The sequence below is a fragment of the Pseudorasbora parva genome, chromosome 14, assembly GCF_024679245.1.
Source record: "Pseudorasbora parva isolate DD20220531a chromosome 14, ASM2467924v1, whole genome shotgun sequence".
Taxonomy (NCBI): domain Eukaryota; kingdom Metazoa; phylum Chordata; class Actinopteri; order Cypriniformes; family Gobionidae; genus Pseudorasbora; species Pseudorasbora parva.
The window spans coordinates 26583708-26606878 of NC_090185.1; the positions used below are offsets into that span (position 1 = coordinate 26583708).

The 23171-nt window shown below is 35.9% G+C and overlaps 3 protein-coding genes across 6 annotated transcripts; 2 read left to right on the forward strand and 1 right to left on the reverse strand.

The window, feature by feature from the left end:
- The first annotated feature begins 253 nt into the window (after positions 1–253).
- On the forward strand, positions 254–4602 carry glrx2 (glutaredoxin 2). 4 transcript variants are annotated; one of them, XM_067414849.1, is made up of 4 exons: positions 254–326; positions 962–1025; positions 2500–2676; positions 3611–4602. In XM_067414849.1, exons 2-4 carry the CDS (start codon positions 963–965, stop codon positions 3776–3778), a joined length of 408 nt encoding a protein of 135 aa, XP_067270950.1. In that variant the 5' UTR covers positions 254–326; position 962; the 3' UTR covers positions 3779–4602. The 4 variants fall into 4 exon arrangements, with proteins under 4 accessions (XP_067270950.1, XP_067270948.1, XP_067270951.1 ...); XM_067414847.1 differs by lacking the exon at positions 254–326 and adding an exon at positions 333–502; XM_067414850.1 differs by lacking the exon at positions 254–326 and adding an exon at positions 333–485.
- A 556-nt stretch (positions 4603–5158) lies between these two features.
- uchl5 (ubiquitin carboxyl-terminal hydrolase L5) lies at positions 5159–12783 on the forward strand. Its single transcript, XM_067416093.1, has 11 exons — positions 5159–5376; positions 9069–9132; positions 9224–9329; positions 9425–9550; positions 9631–9692; positions 9776–9906; positions 9987–10050; positions 10127–10229; positions 10310–10423; positions 11987–12085; positions 12453–12783. Exons 1-11 carry the CDS (start codon positions 5301–5303, stop codon positions 12495–12497), a joined length of 990 nt encoding a protein of 329 aa, XP_067272194.1. The 5' UTR covers positions 5159–5300; the 3' UTR covers positions 12498–12783.
- Positions 12784–19007: 6224 nt separating this feature from the next.
- Positions 19008–21518, reverse strand: rgs2 (regulator of G protein signaling 2). Its single transcript, XM_067414851.1, has 5 exons — positions 21179–21518; positions 21005–21091; positions 20756–20817; positions 19742–19908; positions 19008–19653 (listed from the first exon to the last, which is right to left on the reverse strand). Exons 1-5 carry the CDS (start codon positions 21280–21282, stop codon positions 19474–19476), a joined length of 600 nt encoding a protein of 199 aa, XP_067270952.1. The 5' UTR covers positions 21283–21518; the 3' UTR covers positions 19008–19473.
- Positions 21519–23171: the final 1653 nt, after the last annotated feature.

Consider the following 23171-nt stretch of genomic DNA (forward strand, 5'->3'; position numbering starts at 1 on the left):
AAAAAAAAAAAAAAAAAAAAAAAAAAAAACTTTTGAAGGACAAGGGAGATGCACATTAGATATACAAAAAACACTAGTGAAGCTGGACCAAGCACTAGTTTGTGATTTACTGATATCCATTTAGAGTACACAAGTTTGCAATGAGACAATGAATGGTTCTAGAATTTGGACATTTGGTTTTTGAGCCACCATGGCCCCCTAGAGGAAAACAAGTTTGTGTCTCAAAGATCAGGACTAATGGTAGAAAAGTGTTCGGATGACCCGTGAAGGGCGGAGCCTACAGACGGTGCGTGTTTACGTCATACAAATGTGGTTCCGGTTGAGAGGTACGCATGTGTTTTGGACTTTGTATGATAGATGAAACATATTTGTGTGTAAAACTGGTAACGTTAACTGTCATTGGAATGTCTTTTATTTACAGGGCGGCGCGTGTCTTTTTACACTCCACAATGTTTACGAGAGGCTGTTTATACAAATCCAAACAGGTTTATCAGATTTTAAGGTCATTATGAGGACAATTAGTATTACATGATATAATTTTAACATAATTGTTTATACAATAAATTAAACTAAGATTGAAATTAACACCGCTATTGTTTTTGTCCGTTCTGGACGGTACCAACTATCCTACTTTAATAGACAGACGCGCTGTGTCTAGGATCTTTAAGTGTTTAAATCCCCTGTGTGATCTGATCAGATTACAGTCTAGCTGTGTGATCCTGTTTAAATTAGTTGTTTCAGCCGGAAAATAGACATCGGTTGTTCGAACATGACTGATTTAACGTTAAACTGCCAGTCTCATTCTCTTGTATCTGCACTAACTGCATTTGCTTTCCTTATATCTTCAACATGTCTTTTTTACAGACCAGTGATTATAACAAGGTCATCACGTGTGTTAATCTCAATCTGTTGTCGTGTTGCTGTATCTCAGTTTTTAACTAAATTCATGTCGTTTACCTAGAATGGGGAACTTCACTTCGTCTGCGCCTGGGTTGTCGAGCTCCGCATGTAATCAGTTTGTCCAGGTGAGCTTTTCGCGGGTTTGTTTTGGTTTAATTCAAGGAAATTCTCTCCTAATTACTCACTCTTGTCGTCCTGAATTTATGACTATCTTTTCTTATGTGGAACAACAAAATTCCACTCATCCCAGATTGTGAATTATCATTCAGAACTGTTTTTGTGAATCGAATCAATAGAAACATTGAAAACTTAAAGGGATAGTTCACCCAAAAATGAAAATTCCGTCGTCATTAGTCACCCTCAAGTTGTTCCAAACCTGTATGCGTTTCTTTCTTCTGCTAAACAAAAAAGTTATTTGGAAGAATGTACATAACCAAGCAGATACAGCAACCATTGAATACCATAGTATTTTTTCCCCTACTATGGTAGTTAATGTTTGCTCTATCTGCTTGGTTACAAACATTCTTCCAAATATCTTCTTTTGTGTTTAGCAGAACAAAGAAACTCATACAGGATTGGAACAACTTGAGGGTGAGTAAATGGTGACAGAATTTTCATTTTTGGGTGAACTATCCCAATTAATCCCCCTCATGTCATTCGTTCATCTTTTGGAACACAAGTTCATATTTGATGAAATCCAAGAGCTCTCTGACCTGGAGTAGATTATGTTCAGAAAGTAAGTTGCCATGGTTACTTACTTAACCTGAAAGTTACCGCTGGTTTTGGAACCGAAAGTTGAGGTTATCTGCTAACTTACTCTTAAACATACCCGTGTATGTCACATAACCTGCTTTCTGGAACACAGCCCAGGTCACAGTAAGTGCTGCTCCTCAAAAACTGAGTTAATGCGCATCTACATCTCTCGTGTCAGAACACAAAATGCATTCGCCGTGGTGCTCTCGTGAACGCATTTGAAGATGAACATTTTGTAATTTAAGCCGTAAATTGTGATTTTTGTTTCAAACAATGCTTGTGTCGTTTTGTAAAATTGAGGTTAAACCACTGGAGTCTCATGGATTTTATTTAATGATGTCTTTACTAGCTTTCTGGGCCTTGAAATTGGGGGTTAATGGAGGGACAGAAATCTCTCAGATTTTATTAAAAAGATCTTCATTTGTGTTCTGAAGGTGAATGAAAGTCTTATGGGTTGGGTGAGTAATTAATGACAGAATTTGTTTTCATTATAGTCATTTTGAGGTAAACTATCCCCTTCTTGCAGTTTTCTGACCAAATAAAAAGACAAAATAAACGGCTTAACGTTTGAATATGAAGAAATTAAAACCATCATACATATTAGTGCTGTAAAGTTATTTACTATTATTATATTTCTCAAATACTAGATTTTTTACTGGCCTTTTGAAATGTTGTATTATATAGTCATTAATATATAATCACAACATGTTGGGCCATAAAGTGCAGCCCTATAAAGAACATGCAAAACAAATCTGAAGATTTTCCCCTCACATTTTAAGTTAAATTAACTATTAGAATCCCAAATTTTTTTTATTCATTATTAATTAATCAATCTTTTCTTTACAGGATGTTGTGTCCAGTAACTGTGTTGTAATATTCTCCAAAACCACATGTCCCTACTGTAAGATGGCAAAGAATGTCTTTAATGAGATAGGAGCTACATATAAAGTAGTTGAATTGGATGAGCACAACGATGGCAGACGTCTCCAAGAGACCTTAGCACAAATCACAGGTGCCAGAACAGTAAGTCCTTTCATTTGTTTATATTTTCAAAACCGTTTCGTTTCCTCGATGCTGATTATATACACCGATCACGGCATAACATTATGACACAATATTGTGTTGGTCCCACTTTTGCTGCCAAAACAGCCCTGACCTGTCGAGGCATGCACTCCATTAGACTCCTTAAGGTGTGGTGTGTTATCTGGCACCAAGATGTTAGCAGCAGATCCTCATGTGCCCACTGTTGGCACTTTCTGCGGTGGACAGGGGTCAGCATGGGCACCCTGACTGGTCTGCGGCTATGCAGCCCCATTCGCAACAAACTGCGATGCCCTGTGTATTCTGACACCTTTCTAACATAACGAACATTAACTTCTTGAGTAATTTGAGCTACAGTAGCTCGTCTGTTTGATCGGAACACACGGGCCAGCCTTCGCTCCCCACGTACATCAAGGAGCCTTGGCCGCCCATGAGCCTGTCGCCGGTTCACCACTGTTCCTTCCTTGAACCACTTTTGATAGATACTGACCACTGCAGACCGGGAACACCCCACAAGAGCTGCAGTTTTGGAGATGCTCTGACCCAGTCGTCTAGCCATCACAATCAAGCATGTATGCACAGCCCTGCAAAGTATACTTCTTTTGACTCATATGTGTACACAGGCGCTCAACGCATGTGCAGTTTGGTCAATCACTTGGCATGAGTTACAACCCATGTCAATACTGCAAGTAAAATATACTTTTGAAATATACTTTGGCCTTAACACATCAACTTTGAGGACAAAATGTTCACTTGCTGCCAAATATATCCCATCTACTGGTGTCATGATGAAGTTATAATCCGTGTTATGCACTTTACCTGGTCATTATGTTATGCCTGATCGATGTGTATAGGTAGATATATATCGTTATTGTCAAGATAGCATTGTTGACGATTGTCCTTTTAACTGTTTCAGGTGCCAAGAGTCTTTATTAATGGGCAGTGTATTGGAGGGGGCTCAGATACAAAACAGCTCCACCAGCAAGGCAAACTTCTGCCTCTTATTGAACAATGTCGTCCATGCTGTTTGAATACCAGTCCTGAGGGCTCAGGCAATGGTCAATATCAACCTAATCAGTCATAATGTTTTGTAATGTGTATTTATATGTGTTAGTTACCCTTGAACAGTCCAAGTACAGGTTATGTATTTGTGTTTTAAAATGTATGCTGCTGTAACTGCCTTATTTAATGACTTATAGGATTATGATTTTTTTTGTTTGTTTGTTATTAAAATGTTCCTGGACTCTGGACATTTTAGATGACGTTTTCTTTATTTCGATTTTACATAACCTCCGTATTAATTTATGTACATTCTACATGCATTTTAAAATGTAATGCATGCATTTAAATTAAGTATTAATGTTGTTGTTTTTTCTCCAAAATGTTAAAATGTTTGTTTTTTTTTCTGATGTAAGCGCACAAACACCCAATATTGATATCTTTTTGATATATTTTATAATATATAATCTTATTTCACACAGTAAACTGATTATTGAAGACTAATTCTGTATGACTATCAACATTCTAATATCTTTGTGAATGGATTAAAACATCAACCATGTTCCCAGCAAACACAAACGTACCTATTCGGTTATCTTTTGGGGGAACCAAAAAAAAAAATGGTCTGAGAATGTTCTTAACTAATTCGTTTTTGTAACCTAAAGAGAAGGTCCCCAGGATGTTGCCTGCAGGTTATTTTGGGGGTTTATTATATAACCTAAAGAGAACCTTCAGACGTTCCTTGTAGGTTTTATTATTAAAACCTAAGCAGAACGTTCCCTGTTGGTTGTAATTGTTATATTTTATTTTTATAACCATGTAAACTAATTAAAAAGTGCAAATGATACCATGCTACAGAGATTATTGTAATGCTGAAATAATATTCATAAAGTACTATATTTTGCAGAATTACATGTCTGAAGTTTACTGGTTGGAAAGCTATGGGGTTAGAATTGTTGTATTATTCCATGCAAATAGATTGTTATCCACAAATAAATGTAAAGAGATTCAAACATTTTATTTATTTATTATTATTATTATTTATTTTTTTGTGGATATTGGATTTTGAAAGAAAAAATATATATTCACAAATGTCATTGTATTTATATGTGAATCTTATATTTTTTTTTTTGTGAAACTCCTGCATATATTTGTGGATCTCATTCTATTTATTTCTGAATTTATTTCATTTTTGTGAATCTTTTCATTATTTGTGGATAGCAATCTGTTTGTTTGGATACTTTGGAATAATGCAACAATTCTCTAACCCCATAGAAAGCCTGTTATATCCCAGCAAATGTATTCATTTATCGTGTTGTTATGACACAAAGTGGAGTTTATTTACATTTAAATGCACTATGTTTGTTCAAAGACGGAAATTTCCTTTCAAAATCACTTTTGGACAGAACGACTCGAGAACACTCCTAGACACATGGAGGCAGAAGCGCGCGCCTCACATGTTTTAGGCACCGCGTGAAGTAGAAGAATGACGCATGTCGAAAGGAATGCCGGGAAAACTACTGTATGTGTGAATGAGTCTAGTTAGCCTCGTTTAACCGTTACACGAGAACAATTTTCTGTTTGCAATAAGATATATAATTTCAGAAATGGCGGGAAGCGCTGGGGAATGGTGTCTTATGGAGAGCGACCCGGGAGTTTTCACAGAGCTGATAAAGGGCTTTGGTGAGCACATTTAATATTTTCTTTCATTAGCGGTGCGTGTAAGTGCGCTAGTTTTGCTTCAATTCAGTGATTTCGGTCACCAATGTGATTGGTTATTATAGGGTATGCGTGTGACTGTCAGCCTGCCTTGTGGTTTGAATCCACATAATCATATTCTTTGAAAGGCAGTGTACTTCAGCGCTGCACTATTACACTTGTTAATTGATGCAGAATGACAGCTGCCTCACATTTCTGCAGCTTAACTTGAGTCTAATGTCAGTGATCAGGAATCAAAAAGCAGCGAGCAGCCTAACACATGCCAGTCTAGACTGCATTTTTGTTCCGAAGGTCCAAAATGACCGATTCATATTTTTGTTGGCATAATTGGATGGGTACGAACATTTGAATCCAGTATATTAAGCACCCTAGGCACGCTCCAAACATTCGATTCATACTCATTCTTTAGGCTTCATATTGTGTTCGAACATTTGATTCAGTATATTTGTGCGTCATTTGCACGAGCATGATTCGGTTCATCATTTTTGTGGGCGTCAAAGGGATAGTTCACCCAAAAATGAAAATTCTGTCATAATTTACTCACCTAAAAGTTGTTCCAAGCCTGTATAAATAGCTTTGTTCTGCTGAACATAAAGGAAGATATTTGGAAGAATGTTTAACAAGCAGGTCTTTTAAAAAAATACTGTCAAAATACTGTCAGTTAGGGCCAAGATCTTCTTGGTTACACAATTCTTCAAATATCTTTCTTTGTGTTCAGCAGAACAAAGACATTTACAGGTTTGGAACTATTTTTGTTAGTAAATTATGACAGAGTTATCATTTTTTGGTGAACTATCCATTAAGCTATAGTTTATGTTTGAACAATTGATTATTTTACATTATATTTTGTCAGTATTATTGCTGGAAATCAGTATATTTTGGCTTTATTCGCACATTCTGAAAATGTGATTAATATTTGTGGTGACATTATTGTTTGCATTCAATGTGTTTCAGTATATTCGGGCATCATTTGCAGGGACTAAGCATTCAATTCAGATTTTTGTTGGCATTACTGGTTGCGTACGAATATTTTGACTGCAACTAACGATTGATTAGCTGGCAGATTATAATTTTTTATCCTTACGATTAATAGGATAAAAGGGCAATTTTTTTTTTTTTATTGACAAAACACTATTCCACATCCTGACCAATGCTGTCCTTCAAACAAACGTGTCAGCTGAGTGCTATGACACACGCATAGTGAATTTATCACCATTGCAAAAATGAACCATGGTTTTACAATGAACAAAACAAACAAAAATAATCTGCATAAATAAATAATTAACAGGGCTATTGTAGTTATTCAATGGTAACCACTAACCACAAATGAACCATTGTTTTGCTTCAAATCCATAGTTTAAACATATTGTATGTGTGGTTATCAGGGATGGGAATTAAATTGGATTTTAAAATCTACCAGCCACTCAATAGCTTTACCAACCACTTTCTTTTTTTTAACCGACAATGTGTAACTGCATGTGAAAATTAATACTACAAGCTCTACAATACTTAAGCAGTTTATTTAATCTCAAGTCTCAATTAAATACTGACCTTTTCTCTTTCACACAAACCATGAACTGATATATATTTCATTAAATGAATAGGGCTCTTTGCACTCTCTCTCTCTATATATTTTTTTATTTCTTTTTTTTCCTACATGGATGTGGCTTTTGGATGATTTGTGGTCTTTTATGGCTTCCAGTTTTAGGTTTTTAGTCCCAACAATAAAACTTCTTGTTTTGGCATCTTCTGAAGCATGTTGACGACATACCAAGCAGAACATTGTCAGTGGGGATGCACCAAAAATCAAAATTATTGGCCGAAATTAATCTATATAGGGGTGTAGTAAAAAAAAAAATTATTTATTGACCTCACTTCATCTGTACATTAAATAATAATGTACAGGCTTACTGGCCTGCGGAAAGGTGCAGAAATTGAATAAAGTAATTAAATGTAAAATAATTGCATATTTAACTGTTTAAAGGAAAGATGAATCCTTATTACACTTACAAAAGCTATTCAATCAAGAGCAGTGAGTAGGGTTGGGCATCGAGAACCGGTTCTAACTTGTAACCGTTTTTAAAATAACGATGCCATTGGAATCGTTTAGAAAAAAAAATTTCGGTTCCGATCATCGGTTCCAAGCGCGCAGGTTTTGGTTTCCATGGCCACCATAGCCATGGGGCATGTGGCTCTCTGAAGTATGGATTTATTTTACTTTTAAAAAGCCTGGGTTGGCTCAGTGCAACTAGTGTTGTCAAAAATATCGATACTGAAATATCTGAAAAGATACGATAGCCTACTCAGTTTCTACAGTATTGATCACAGCTGCGCTCTCCTCTCCGACCGACCGACCATCAGCGAGTTGACACTCACTGCATATTCTCACTCAGCCCGGTTAACCCTTTGAACACGGCGAACGCGTGTTCTGCTGGACTTTTCCTCATGACAGCGTGTTATGCCTGGCTCACATTGTTTTAGGCTGATTTATGCCCGATTTTCCCCTCCCGAGACCCGAGATTTTTCAGGACTTGATCGGTTCCGATGTTCGGCGCAGATTATCTGGTAATGTGAGGCGTTCACAGATCAAATCTTGCACCTCCCGATCTGCTCTCAGGAAAATCGGGCTCGCCCCGATCATATCAAACATGTTCAATATTTATCGGGATGAGCAAGATTGTAATAAGGTCAGTACTGTCACAATAGCCAAAAGGAAACAAGTCTACGACGAAACTGACATTTCGAAATGGCGACCGCGAGTTGAGTTGCCGTAGTTTGCTGTAACGTCTGTGAGAGAGAGAGAGAGAGAGAGAGAGAGAGAGAGAGAGAGAGAGAGAGAGAATATCAGCATTTCTTGCTTTTCATTTGACAGCACAAATCTACACTGTAACAGGTGAAGATCGCTTTTGAACTAGGCAGCGGTAAACATTCTAGCACACTAGTGTGACCTAGCATTCGTGCAGGGTTCGCCTCAAATACTCAGAAATAAGAAAACAATACATGACAGTCATCTGAAGTTCTGAACGTTCCTTCACTTTATTCTCGGTCACACACGTAATGACTAGCCTGAAAAACCCGCTACACTCCAGTACAATAAGTGCGCATGCTCCACCTTTATACGGCAAGCCCCGAGGGGAAAAATACATTGCACACACAAACAATGAGCGCCAGAACGACAGGATCAAATAAGGTCAATAAAATTACCTCCATTTCTCGCTGAAGAACTGAAAATACATGTTGAGCCCGTCTCCCCAACCATTTTCTAATCCACACTGGTTTATTCTTATGCTTTTGTTTTTTTCCCAACAACAAATGATCATTATTGATACAGCAAGTTGTCATGTTACAGTAGGCTGATCCATTTTGTTTTCCCGCTGACGATCTGCTGCGTAGTTCACGTGACGCACTTCCTCTGGCACGATAATCGTAATAATATTTTGTAGTGTGTGATGCTCCTCGATTTTCAAATCATGTAGTGTGATCATGTTTAAGATTTGAGTTAAGAAAATCTGCAAAGATTCTCCTGAAGTGTGTACTGCAACCAGATTTTACAATCTGATAGGATCTCATCTTAATACCAGGTGTAAACAGGATTTTTGATTCCGCATTATTGATGCCTTTGAATGTCTTATGACACTGATTTCTGTTTTCGTTAGGATGCAAAGGTGCACAGGTGGAGGAGATATGGAGCATGGAGCCCGAAAACTTTGAAAATCTCAAGTAAGCAACAGCCAATGCATCTATTATTACAGGCAGGCGGTATTCCTCCAGTGTTCTAACTGCAGTTGAATATGCACGTGAATCATTTCAGGCCCGTTCATGGTCTGATTTTCCTCTTCAAGTGGCAGCCCGGCGAGGAGCCAGCGGGGTCTATTGTTCAAGACTCGAGGCTGGATCAGATCTTCTTTGCCAAGCAGGTGAACAATTACGCGTTCGCTCAAATCCAGCAGTCTGTTACCAAACGTAAAAAAAGGACATTTGGACGTTTATGCATGCGAACGTGCCGTTGCAGGTCATCAATAACGCCTGTGCGACCCAAGCGATCGTCAGCGTGTTGCTAAACTGCACGCATCCTGACATGCTCCTCGGGGAAACGCTGACAGAATTTAAAGAGTTCTCGCTCAGTTTTGATGCCGCGGTAAGTTGGCGCATGCTCATTTTCCCAGAGGTTTGTCATTATTATTGTTTATGAACCCTTTTAAAACTTTCTTTTTCAAGATGAAGGGTCTTGCTCTCAGTAACTCTGAAGTCATTCGACAAGTTCACAACAGCTTCGCCAGGTTAGGATTGTTATGAAACTTTTTTTGTTTCTCTCTTTTACCAAATGTTAGATATCATGTATAATTCGTTTTTTTTCCTGTAGGCAACAGATGTTTGAGTTTGACTCAAAGTCGACGGCTAAAGAAGAGGATGCTTTTCACTTTGTGAGCTACGTTCCTGTTAACGGACGACTGTATGAGTTGGACGGACTTCGTGAAGGACCCATAGACCTCGGTAGATGGACTCACGGTCTGTTGAATTATTGATTTAGTTCACTTGGTTCGTGTTCTTAAATGATTTTGTCACTTTCTCAGGTGTGTGTAACCAGGATGATTGGATCAGTGCCGTACGGCCCGTCATTGAGAAACGAATACAGAAGTAGGAAGCTGATGTGATTTATTTCGAGTCGATGATGTTTCTACAGAATTCTTTTTAAAATCATTTTTGTTTGTAGGTACAGTGAGGGAGAGATTCGATTTAACTTGATGGCCATTGTTTCGGACCGCAAGATGATTTATGAAAAGAAGATCGATGACCTACAGGCTCAGCTCACAGAAGTAAGGCGTTGAGAGTCTGACCGTGTTGAATGATTGACAGAATGATGGCGGCTGCTGAAGGACGTTTCCTCTGTTCACAGGAAGAGCCGATGGACACTGACCAGAGTGGAAATCACCTCAGCTCCATCCAGTCAGAGATCGCCAAGTATCAGCTCCTGATTGATGAAGAGAACCAAAAACTTAAAAGATACAAAGTACGTACACGGTTTTGCCCTGAATGAGCTTTTAAAAAGTACCTTTTAATAAATTGAGAATATTATTCATATAAAACCTTTCTTTATTATAATGAATTTTCCATAAACATTCTTTAAAAGTTTAACTTGAATATATAACTTTACTTTAATATAGAATTAATATAATATTTATTATTTTTCATAATTAGTTTTTTTAATGTTAATTTTATTAAAAAGTAACATTTAATAAAAAAAATTATTTTACTGTTGTTTTTCCTCATTGGCTCTTTAAAAACTCATTTATTTATGGAATAAAATATAAAATGCACTACTTTATTGTGAAAATAAATAATAATAAACTAGTAATAATAATTTATATTATCCTCGAATTCATCCTTTCGAATGTTAATTTTGTTCCTAATTAATATATATATATATATATATATATATATATATATATATATATATATATATATATATATATATATATATATATATATATATATAATAAAATATGAAACTCAAACTTACATTTTTTTGTTATTATTATTATTAATATTTATTTTAACTAAGTTATGTTATATAACTTTACTGTATAATAATAATCATGCTGATTAATTTCATTTTCCTTATTTATCCTTTTAAAGTTAATTTTATATTAATAAAGTTAATATGTAATCAAATATTGAAAATTTTGCTCTTTGAAAATTGTATTTATATAATAAAATAAATGCACTTTGCTTTATTATAAATAAAATACACCTATTATACTTTTTTATTATAATTATTAATAATTATCATTCTTATTTTCTATATTTCATCTGATTTTTTAAATTAAGTTATGTTATAAAATATTACTTTACTGTATAATATTAATAATAATACTATATTATTATTATTAATCATCATGTTTTTTATATATAGTGTATAAAACACATAATGATTTATCATTTTAAAGTAAATGTTATTGATATCAGTTGTTTTATTATAGTTGTTGTTTTCCTTACTGGCACTTTCAAAAAAAGTTATTTATGTTATAAAATTAAAAAAGACACTTTACTTTGTAATAATAATTATTATTATTTTTCTTATTGGTTCTTAATTTAACTCATGTTATAAACCCATCAGTTTGCTGTATAATATAATGATGGTAATAATAAATATTATTATTATTGTTTTTCCTAATTTATCTTTTAAAGGTAATTTTATTAATAAATAATGTTATAAAATATAACTTATTTTATTAATATTATTGTTGTTGTTGATTAATTGGCTCTTTAAAAAATGCATGTTATACAATATAAAATACACTTTATTGTAATATAATAATAATCATTATAATTATCCTCCCTAATTCATCCTTTTTAAATATTAATTTTGTTCATAAGTAATGTTATAAAATATAAAATCACTGTTCTAGCATTATTATTAATATTATTTTTCCTCGTTGGTTCTTAATTTAACTGTAATAAAATCACTACTGTAAAATAATAATTTAAGGTTTAGATATGTTATAGGATATGTTATGAAATAGCTTATAATACATGATTAAAATGTTGAAATGCTTTTATATATTTTTTAAAGGTTGAGAACATTAGAAGGAAGCATAACTACCTGCCCTTTATTATGGAGTTACTGAAGACACTGGCAGAATATCAGCAGCTGATTCCACTGGTGGAAAAGGTAAGTACAGTCAGAGCCGAATCTCACCACACCACTGGAGGGCGCTGTGGACACATTATTCCACTTTGCCTTTGAGTTGTTTTGCTCTCTTGGTAATATGACTGCATGAAACCCTGCTCAAGTTAGTGACATTTCAAACAGTATTATGCTAAGTTTAAAAAGCCAGCATCTATGTAAAAAGCCTAATATAGTCCTGCAATAACAGCACCCGTTAAATGACGTGGGACATTTGCGTTTATACACAGTGTTGGAAATACTGCATGACAATATAATATGCAAATTCAAAATACTAGGAATTATACATTTAGATTCAGTTCATTAGAATGAATATGCAAATGTTTTTTTCTTTCTTCCTCTGTTTCTTCAGGCAAAAGAAAAACAAAGTGCCAAAAAAATACAAGAAGCCAAGTAGCCCCACATTGTTAGACCCCGTTTAATGTTAAGCCACGGAATCTCTTGATGTGCTGTTGTCTTCTGTATCCCATAAGAGGAGCACCTGGAAGTGAAGTCGAGCGCGGTGCTAATGTCACTTCCTTCATGTCTGCATGCATGCGAAGATATGTTTAAATAATGTCTTATTTTCATATAAATTTCATTTGTTAAGTAATAGTGTTGTTTCATGTTTTGTTCTTATTAGCTCACGATAAACGAGTCCTAAATTCCTGTAAAATACTGTACAATAAAGCACTAATCTGTTATTTTTGTTTAATAATGAACGTAATTAGAATGGGAAATTTTAATGTAAATGATATTTGTGAAAAGTTTCTTCTGTCAAGTAACAACTCAGTAGAGGATGTTTTTTAATGATATAATATCATAAATCTGCAGTAATAACACATGGAAAACATCTTCCTCTCTATTAGGCAGAAGGAAACAGCTTCATGTTTCGAAGAATCAGGTTTCTTTACATGGCCGTTTCATGTTAGTAAATGGAGCTGGTCTTTGTCCGGATGTTTCCTGTCGTCTGGGATGTTTAATTTGGGATATGACTCACATGGTAGACACTGCGGTCAGGCTTATTACAACTTTGTTGAAACTGCATCTTTATTTGAATGCCGTTCCTCAAAATATCACGCTATCTTTGCTCAGTTTGACTTTCAGAAATGAAACTACTAGTAATTTTAAGAAATATTCAATGGTGGAGTAATAAAAAATTTGCTTCACAATATGATTTTAGTATTACTATTACAGTATTCATATTTTGAATAGAGCGCAATGGTCAGGTTCCTATGGAAGCTTGTGTCCGGCACAGAATATAAAATAAAAAAGGTAATTGGGACCTTTTTATCACACACATCTGACTTTTTCCTTGCAATTGAGAGATATAAAAAGTCAGATTTGTGAGGGGAAAACTAAAACTCTTAAAAACATTTAATTTCCATAAAGAAATTTATTTTTAATGATAATATTTGCTTCTGTCAAAGACATTCAGCCTACATTATTTCAAATTAGTTTAAAAAAGTTTAAATTTTTTTACAGCAGGTGCTGAAAAAACTGCAGAAGATTCACCAATAAGAGTTGCCAAAACAACTATTTAGCTCCGCCCACTTCTATGAAGCGCTGCAAATAAATTAATCATCGATTAGGTCTCCCACCCCTCTAAATACTTAAATATTTTAATATACACTCACCTAAAGGATTATTAGGAACACCTGTTCAATTCTCATTAATGCAATTATCTAAACCAATCACATGGCAGTTGTTTTAATGCATTTAGGGGTGTGGTCCTGGTCAAGATAATCTCCTGAACTCCAAACTAAATGTCAGAATGGGAAAGAAAGGATTTAAGCCATTTGGAGCATGACATGGTTGTTTGTGCCAGACGAGCCGGTCTGAGTATTTCACAATCTGCTCAGTTACAGGGATTTTCACACACAGCCATTTCTAGGGTTTACAAAGAATGGCGTGAAAATGCCTTGTAGAGGTCAGAGGAGAATGGGCCAACTGATTCAAGCTGATAGAAGAGCAACTAAAATAACCACTTGTTACAACCGAGGTATGCTGCAAAGCATTTGTGAAGCCACAACCTTGAGGCGGATGGGCTACAACAGCAGAAGACCCCACCGGGTACCACTCAGCTCCACTACAAATAGAAAAAAGAGGCTACTATTTGCCCAAGCTCACTAAAATTGGACAGTTGAAGACTGGAAAAAGGTGGCCTGGTCTGACGAGTCTCGATTTCTGTCCCTTAGTGCCAATTTGGTATCGTTTAAATGCCACAGCCTACCTGAGCATTGTTTCTGACCATGTTCATCCCTTTATGACAACCATGTACCCATCCTCTGATGATCAGAGTATGGGTACATGGTGGTCATAAAGGGATGGACATGGTCAGAGATGGCTACTTCCAGCAGGATAATGCACCATGTCACAAAGCTCGAATCATTTCAAATTGGTTTCTTGGACATGACAATGAGTTCACTGTACTAAAGTGAAGTCACCAGAGTGACCCCACAGTCACCAGATCTCAACCCAATAGAGCATCTTTGAGATGTGGTGGAACGGGAGCTTCGTGCCCTGGGTGGCATCCCAGAAATATCCATCAACTGCAAGATGCTATCCTATCAATATGGGACAACATTTATAAAAAAATGCTTTCAGCACCTTGTTGAATCAATGCCACGCAGAATTAAGGCAGTTCTGAAGGCAAAAGAGGGTCAAACACAGTATTAGTATGGTGTTCCTTATAATCATTTAGGTGAGTGTATAGGCAATGCATTTTTTTATTAGTCAACATTTTTTAAATTAGTAATTTTATGTTTCATTTTTTGAATTATGCTATTCGCTATGCATCATTTCATTGTAGTTCTTTCTAATACCAAATTATAAAGTCTTCCTCTAAAGCAAGTTTATTTCCTCTTATTTTTGCTGTCTTTTTTTCTCTCCAAATTACAGGAAACAATAGGTTTATATTTGAAGCTGAAGTGTACTTTAACATGTTAAAATACTTTAAAAATATCGCCTTTTCGCCTTGTGAAAAGTAATTTATTTGTGGTTCCGGTTGGTGACGTACGAATGCTTTTCGCGCTCAACTTTCTCTGTGGATTTTTTTCCTTGCCCGTGCAAATGTTCTCGTGAAGTGATGGAGACTTCAGTAAGTTAAGTGTTGTTCGACAGAACTGAAAGGGTGTTTTCAAATAGTGCAGCGTTTTAGCCATAGACTGTAAAAAAGGTTAAAGCAGACACTTAAATCACCGGGCGTTTAGCAATAGTAGCCTATGTATTTTTCATCTGTACTTGCAGCGCCGAGACAGTCGTTTACTCATTGACGTCTGATTTGCGTTTCTATTTTTGCAGAACAGTTTATTTACATTCTTTCAAACCAGGTCAGTTGTGATCTTAAGAGAGCCGCTGTAGTACATGATGATACCTCTTTCACAATACAGTTCCTCCCCACTCCTGCAAAAACATGCTGTCTTCTTGTAGACTATTGTTACCGTCATTATAGCTTATCACAACATCGATAAACCGTCAAAGAATCCGCTGTTGCTGTGGATGTACGTTAGTCGCCATTACTTGCCTTGTGACGCACGTAAAGAGCGATCCGGTAAACAATGTGAAACATCTTACTCTTGCCAAAGATTGTGTTTTGTCTGTTATTGTGTGCAAGTTGTCTACACGTGCTAAAGTTCATAACTATTCCAATCATCTGAGTTATCTACAACACGACCAACAGGTAGCAATGTAGCAACAGCCAAGCAACAGCCAAGAAAAATGTTTCAAGCACTGAAAAAAGATTAAACAGCACTTGTGTTTATGTATTCAGTAACCCCAAAAACGTACGTTTAGATACTCAAGTCACACTAATAATTATAATATTCAGTGGCTCCAAATTGTCAGTCACTGGAAATGTGTCTGTATATTTATTTTAAATTGCATTGGTGTTTTATATATCAAGTAACTCCAAAAAAAAGTATTTTTGGACACTTAAGTCATTAAATATTTAAAGTAACCAAATTTAAAGCATTTGCAGTTATTTATTTTGTTTTAATAAACTTTATTTATGTTTAAAAATATTTGTGTGTCCAGTAACCCCAAAAAGTATTTTTGGACACTTAACTCACTTATAAATTATTTAAAAATAATTATTGCATTTAGATGTGCATTGAAAAGTAATGGAACGTCACACTTAAAGCATTTGAAGTTATTATTTGTTTTTTTTAATAAACAAATAATTGTACATATTGTATCAAAATATCAAACCTAGTGGTATATGCAAACAATTGTAGACTAAAAAAGTCTCAGAACTAGGTTCACTTTTCTAATGCATTTTCCCGACATTGGTTTTTAGTTTCTGGAGTCCAGGTCATCGCATTTATTATGGACGTGCCACTTTTAAGAAATATTTAGCTTGGAAAAATACATGCTATGTGTATTTTAAAATAAATGCCCTTGCTTTAACATCCCTGTATTTTATTTTTTTAAGTGTAAGTGTCCCAATACATCTTGAAGCCACTGCAGATGTGAAGACAAACCATGGGAAGTGAGTTGAGGAAAGCCAGCAGTGTTGTAAAAAGCTGCTCGGGTTCACTGTGCAGTCTGTGAACACGCTTTTGGACGGGTCAAACAGTGTTTGGTGTCTGTTCAGTGTCCGACTGCTGTGAGATCATTCTACAGGAACAGAAGGAACACGAAGGTAAATACGTCTCCACGCACACTCAAACGTTTGCTGGTTTGCCCCTGGAACAAAACAAACACATGAAGTGCAGAATGTTCTGCTCTCTATATTTGCTTTAAATGTTTGTCTTTAAGGAGTTTTATTCTGCAGGTACATCTCTGGTCTTTCATGCCTTAAATGGGAAGATGATAAACTACACAACCGGCGTCTCAAAATTTACGTAAAAGCGTGCCGTAATTCATGGGTGCATCAACATGAGCACTGGGTTAGTCTGCTGAGAAAAGTCCAGTTTTTTTGTTTTGGGGCTAGTGAGATTAAACTGGTAAAACTGGTTATGGGACATTGAACTGATCAGATAACCTACATATAAGGGCAAGGAGGTCTTATCTTTGAAACGAAAAAAGTTGACAGAGCAGTTAATGGTGTGAGTTTGGGGCGGGGGTATTTGTCCAACCAGTAGCAGCTCAGGAACATCAATGAAAAGGTTTTGCAATCCTGTTTTGTTATGCAAGTGAAAATTCACTTCAACTTGAATATGCCTTTTTGTTTCAGGTTATATAAACTAATGTGTATTGAGAAAGATTAGGTTGTGTACAAATAATAATACAAAAAAACAAATACTAAAAGCTTAAATTGTTTGGGCTTCAAAAATTATAATGTGCAGTAAGATTTAGATTTGTTAAAGAAAAAGTTCACCCAAAAATGAAAATTACCCAATTACTCACTCACCCTCAAGGCATCCTGGGTGTACATGACATTCTTCTTTCAGACGAACACAGAGTTACATTAAAAAATGTCCTGGCTCTTCCAAGAATTTTAATGACAGTGAATGGCAGCCCAAAAATTTGAAGCTCAAAAAAGTGCATCCATCCATTATAAAAGTGCTCCACACGGGGGTTAATAAAGGCCTTCTGAAGCGAATCGATGCGTTTGTGTAAGAAAAATATCCATATTTAATACAAATTAAAGTAAAATATCTAGCTTCCACCAGAGTGCCTTTCGTAGCGTAAGCGCTTTGAGCTGCAAAGGGCATTACACTTGTATGTTGAATATGGAAGGCGGTATAAAACATGATGTAAAACACATGCTCAAACTGAAGCCTTCCAAGCTCTAAAAAGTAACAAAATATGATTTCTTTTATTCTTCTGCAATTGTTACTCTAATATCAGGAGAGTTTTATATTATCGCGTCAGGTAGAGATCCATCCGTGTTACATATAGATCGGGTCGCGAAAGACCCGTATATGTAATAATGATTTGCAGTGGTGTAAAGTAACGAATTACAAATACTCTCATTACTGTAATTGAGTAGTTTTTTCTCAGGAATTGTACTTTTTTAAGTAGTTTACACGCACAAATGAGACGTATTCTAGTTAGCGCTGCACAAGCTGGCGGAATCGCTTCACTTCGCTTGATTGTGTGCCAGGCTTCAGTGCATTAGCCAATCGGCACTGCTAGATTTTTGTCCCTTACATCGATTTCGTTTAACATGTAACTGTCAGCTTATTGAAGTGCATATTCTAATGTAATGTGTTCTCACATCATGGCGATTTTAAATAGTAGTCCATGTATAGGCCTACAGCAAATAACTTTCTTAAAACATCAGAGTTATATTTAAATCAGGTTTATTTTTTTATTTGCAAGCCAAAATAATCAGTGGTGAAAATTGTGAGTTACTCGATTCTGATTTCTTAAGTGTTCTTTTTACAGAGAAAACATCCATTGAAATTAAAGCGGTATAATGAATGCGTCTTGTAAAGCAAGAACTCTGCTTTTTCATGTACAATTGGTAATGTTCAACGCTTTGCAACCTTTTTTAATTAACCGCAAGAAAACCTCTACAGAATGTTGATCATAAATGTTACCAGAGTATCGGTTCCCTTCTCAAATATTATACGGCTGTATTTTTAGTGCTGGAAGTAAAAAATGAAAATAAATAGTCAAAGAAATATTGAAATACTGTTGGTAACATCATGTTTTTTTGTTCTAAGTGAGAATCATCCATAAAAGAGTAAGGTACATTTTTCATTTTCAGGGTATAAAGTGGAATCACAGCATAATACACACTACTCTTGAGTACTTTTAAAAGGGCTACTTTTTACTCCTTTTTTGAGTAGTATTTAGGACAGGTACTTTTACTGTATGCTTTTTCAGTACTCTTTTCACTACTGATGATTGGTGAAACATTAATTTACCAATAACGCAAATTCAAGTAGCTTTTTTCTTGAAATCTTTTATATGAATCTTTTATATCAGCCCCCCTCCCCACATAAAAGTTCTGAAAAGTAATGGAAGGACAAACAGAAAATATTTAATACAAGTTTATTTTTGATGTTTGTTGTTATTAGTGTTTTTAAAAGTGTGTCAGATTACCGCAAAGGTAATCGAAATGTAAAAAAGGCACGTATTAAATATGCAATATCTCAGATATCAGCCGATAAACATTTATACGGCTCTTTTCGCTCGCATCTGTTTTGCTGCAAAGTTCAGAAAATTAATAGAATGACAAAGAAAGAAAAAAAAAGTATATCCAAATGTATTCTTTAGTTCTTTCATTGAAAAAAAAAAATCCCCAAAGTATTACAACTTCAAAACATAGATGCCGCTTCATTGCATTATTAACATTTCACCTGGCATTCATCCTAACACCTTAACTATTTACAAATCTGTGCAAAATAAGCAATCTTTAAATACACTGAAATCATAATACCACAACCACTGAGCATTCTGAAATGGACCAGCCATTCGTTTAAATACAACAACTGAAAACATTATTGCTCTCCTGCAGCAATTCTGCATAGCTGATGGTAGAGCTCCGAGTCCAGGAACCGCTGGTACGAGTTGTGCTCCATCAGGAAGTATACTCTACTCTGGGCCGCTTTGAAGCTCGACTGTGTTGGGATCAGAAGGCTTTGGTGCAGGGACTCCTTGGTGTTGAAGTCCAAGTTGATCTAGAGAAGGAACAATTGAAAGATGTGAGAACGTGTGGCACAGATTGATGAGCCCGAATAAACGTCGCTGGCATTGACGAAACCTCACCTCCTTCGGAGACTCTGCCCTGACGAATTCTTCGTATATTGTTTTTGCCTTTGTTCGGAGTTTTGATCTCGACCTGATCTTTCGAAACTCTTCGCAGGCCAGCCAGAACTCGATATTCTCCTCGCAGTGTTCAGACTCAGTGAAAAGTCGGAAAGCAATTAATCCATCTGAAATGTGAAGAGAGTCATAAGATCAGTTGGCATTAAATAAGGGGGCGTGTTTCCAAGTGTGTGCATGTTTGGAAACGTTTTATTGTTTTTGAAAGAAGTCTCTTATGTTTATCCAGGCTGCAATTGTTTTATCAAAAAATAATTAATTTTGTGAAATATTATTCTAATTCATATAATTTGTATATACTTTAAAATGTAATTTATTTCTGTGATCAAAGCTGAATTTTCAGCATCATTACTTCAGTGTCACATGATCCCTCAGAAATTATGATGTATTACCAATATTGGAAACGGTTGTGCTATATATATATATTGTGCTATAGAGAGAGAGAGAGAGAGAGAGAGAGAGAGAGAGAGAGAGAGAGAGAGAGAAATATTTTCTAACAATATAGATCTTTACTATAACTCTTTATCAATTGAACACATCTTTGCTTAATAGTAGTATAAAGTAGTATAAATACTGGCCCCAAAACTGTTGAACAAAACAAAGCTGTATTTCTCAAATCTACAAAATTTATATTCATATCAATTAATCACAGGTCATATAATAAACAGCACAACTGTTTTTAACATTGATAATAAATCCTAATATTAGAATGATTTCTGTAGGATCGTGTGACACTGGAGACTGGAGTAACTGATGCTGAAAATTTAGGTTTACCATCACAGAAATCAATATTCATTTTTGTGTTTTTTTTTTTATCAAATAAGTGTGTGTGTGTGTGTGTGTGTGTGTGTGTGTGTGTGTGTGTGTGTGTGTGTGTGTGTGTGTGTGTGTGTGTGTGTGTGTGTGTGTGTGTGTGTGTGTGTTTAGAAATATTTAGAAATATTTAGAAATATTTACATTTGCTGCTTAACAAGTTGTCCAGAGATTGTGCCCACTGAGTAACTTCTTCAGTAGTTGGTCTGTAGGAATATAAATACAGACTTTTTAGTTCATTTGAATTTAAATCAAAGTACATTTTTAAAGGATTTAAGCTGAAACTAGTTTTATTTAATAATATCTTTTTCTTTTTTTTTCATGAATCCCCATCTTTGTCACATGTACATAGTAATTAACTAAAGTAAATGAACAATATTTCCATATGCTCACCTGTATGGTTTTCTCTGTAGCGGTGTTTGGCGTGATTCTCTCGTGGAAAATGACTTGAACAGCATTCTTGATGTCCAGTTTGTTTTTCTGTCAAACACAATCAACAAACATTAGTAACTGCATGTGTGTCGCTCGGCATAAAACCAAATGCAACATGATAAAATGCATTCTCACTTTATTTCGCTTTGTTCCGTAGTCGTATCGTTGTCCTTAAAGTAGATCAGTCGTTCCTTGCTCTGGTCTTGTGTGGAATTTCTCATTTTTGCCAATCTATCCATTACTATCAATTGAACTGAAGCATGTTGTTGTCTTGTCGTGTTCTGCTTTTATACCCAAGGACTCTGTGCTGTGGGCGGGGCCTCATCAGCAGGGGAAACATGTGATTGGTTGCTTTGCTTCAGCATTTGGGTGGTCATGTACTTGTGCAAGTCTTGTTGGCAGGAGCAGTGCAGTTCTTTCTTAAATAATCTTCCATCAAATAAAACTTGATGTTAACTGTGTGTGTGTGTGTGTGTGTGTGTGTGTGTGTGTGTGTGTGTGTGTGTGTGTGTGTGTGTGTGTGTGTGTGTGCTGTATAGGAATATAAACTAAAATATAAGGATTGTTTGACACTTTTCGATCTCATAATTCCCATTTCCCATAACTTCCATTTGTCTTGGTCAATATTTTTGATGACTTCATGCAAAGTAGTAAAAATTAAGGATTGAGTACGTGTGAGTTCAGAGATATACAAACGTGAGTCACTTGTAATTTGAGGATGTGAATGCAATATCCGTCTCAGACAAAAAAGTACTAAACTAACTAGAATGTTCCCAACCAACATTCCACATGGTTCTATTTGTGGAAGGAGTGTTTTAATTATAGAAACTTTAGTCTAAAAATAGCTCACGTCTTTGTCAGTGGTTTAATTACTTTGGATGGGATTCAAACCGCAAAACTCAAATAATCTTTGACTAAATACCAGGCTAAACTGATAAGGCTGCTTGACGCTTAAGCTGAAAGATTTTCGATGGATCAGATGATACAGAAGAAATAAAATGCATTTCCTTAAGAAAAAGAGCACTGGGTCACGTTTCATTTTTAGATAAGCCCTAACCCTCGCCATACTCTTTAAGGGGGAAAAAAAATTGCTTTAAAACCGTCATTCAGACTCAAGCCAATAAACATATTGTGCTGTGTTGGAAGAGTAAACATCTGTGACAAGATGAGTTATTCTAAATCCTTGACTTTAAATTGCTAAATTAGATCAACATGTTTGTAGCTGACGGATTAACCGTTTTTATTCATCCTTGATCACAAGTGTTTGTGTTCTCTTGTGAGAGAAGAGCAAAATGCATTAGTGTACGCCAAACGCATCCCTTGTCTCCGATGTAGTGCTTAATTGTGAGAAATGCTGCACAGAATCTATAAATTGCATGACAAAATGCATGATTAGATTGCCATTGTTTGTATGTAATTTAAATGTCAGGTTTTAAAACCACGTTACAAGTGCATTTCTCATTTCAGAAAACGAATCTGTGAAATTTGTACAGATCAGGTTTTCCTTTTTTCAAAGTACATTCTAAAAATATGCTGGATAACGTGATCATATATAGTAAGTGAGCATTTTGTCCTCAGAGTTGAAGTTAGAAGCAAGAAAACTGGATTTGAGCGAGTTTGACAATGGCCAAATTGTGACGGCTAGACGAGCATCTCCAAAACTGCAGCTCTTGTGGGGTTTTCCCGGTCTGCAGTGGTCGGTATCTATCAAAAGTGGTTCAAGGAAGGAACAGTGATGAACCGACGACAGGCTCATGGGTGGCCAAGGCTCATTGATGCATGTGGGGTGCGAAGGCTGGCCCGTGTGGTCCGATCAAACAGACGAGCTAGTGAAACTCAAGAAGTTAATGCTGGTTCTGATAGAAAGGTGTCAGAATACACAGTGCATCGCAGTTTGTTGCGTATGAGACAGCATATTCGCAAACCAGTCAGGGTGCCCATGCTGACCCCTGTCCAATACCGAAAGTGCCAACAGTGGGCACGTGAGCATCAGAACTGAACCACAGAGCAATGGAAGAATGCGGCCTGGTCTGATTAATCACGTTTTCTTTCGCATCACGTGGATGACTGGGTGTGTGTCACTTACCTGGGAACACATGGCACCATTATGCAGTGGGAAGAAGGCCAG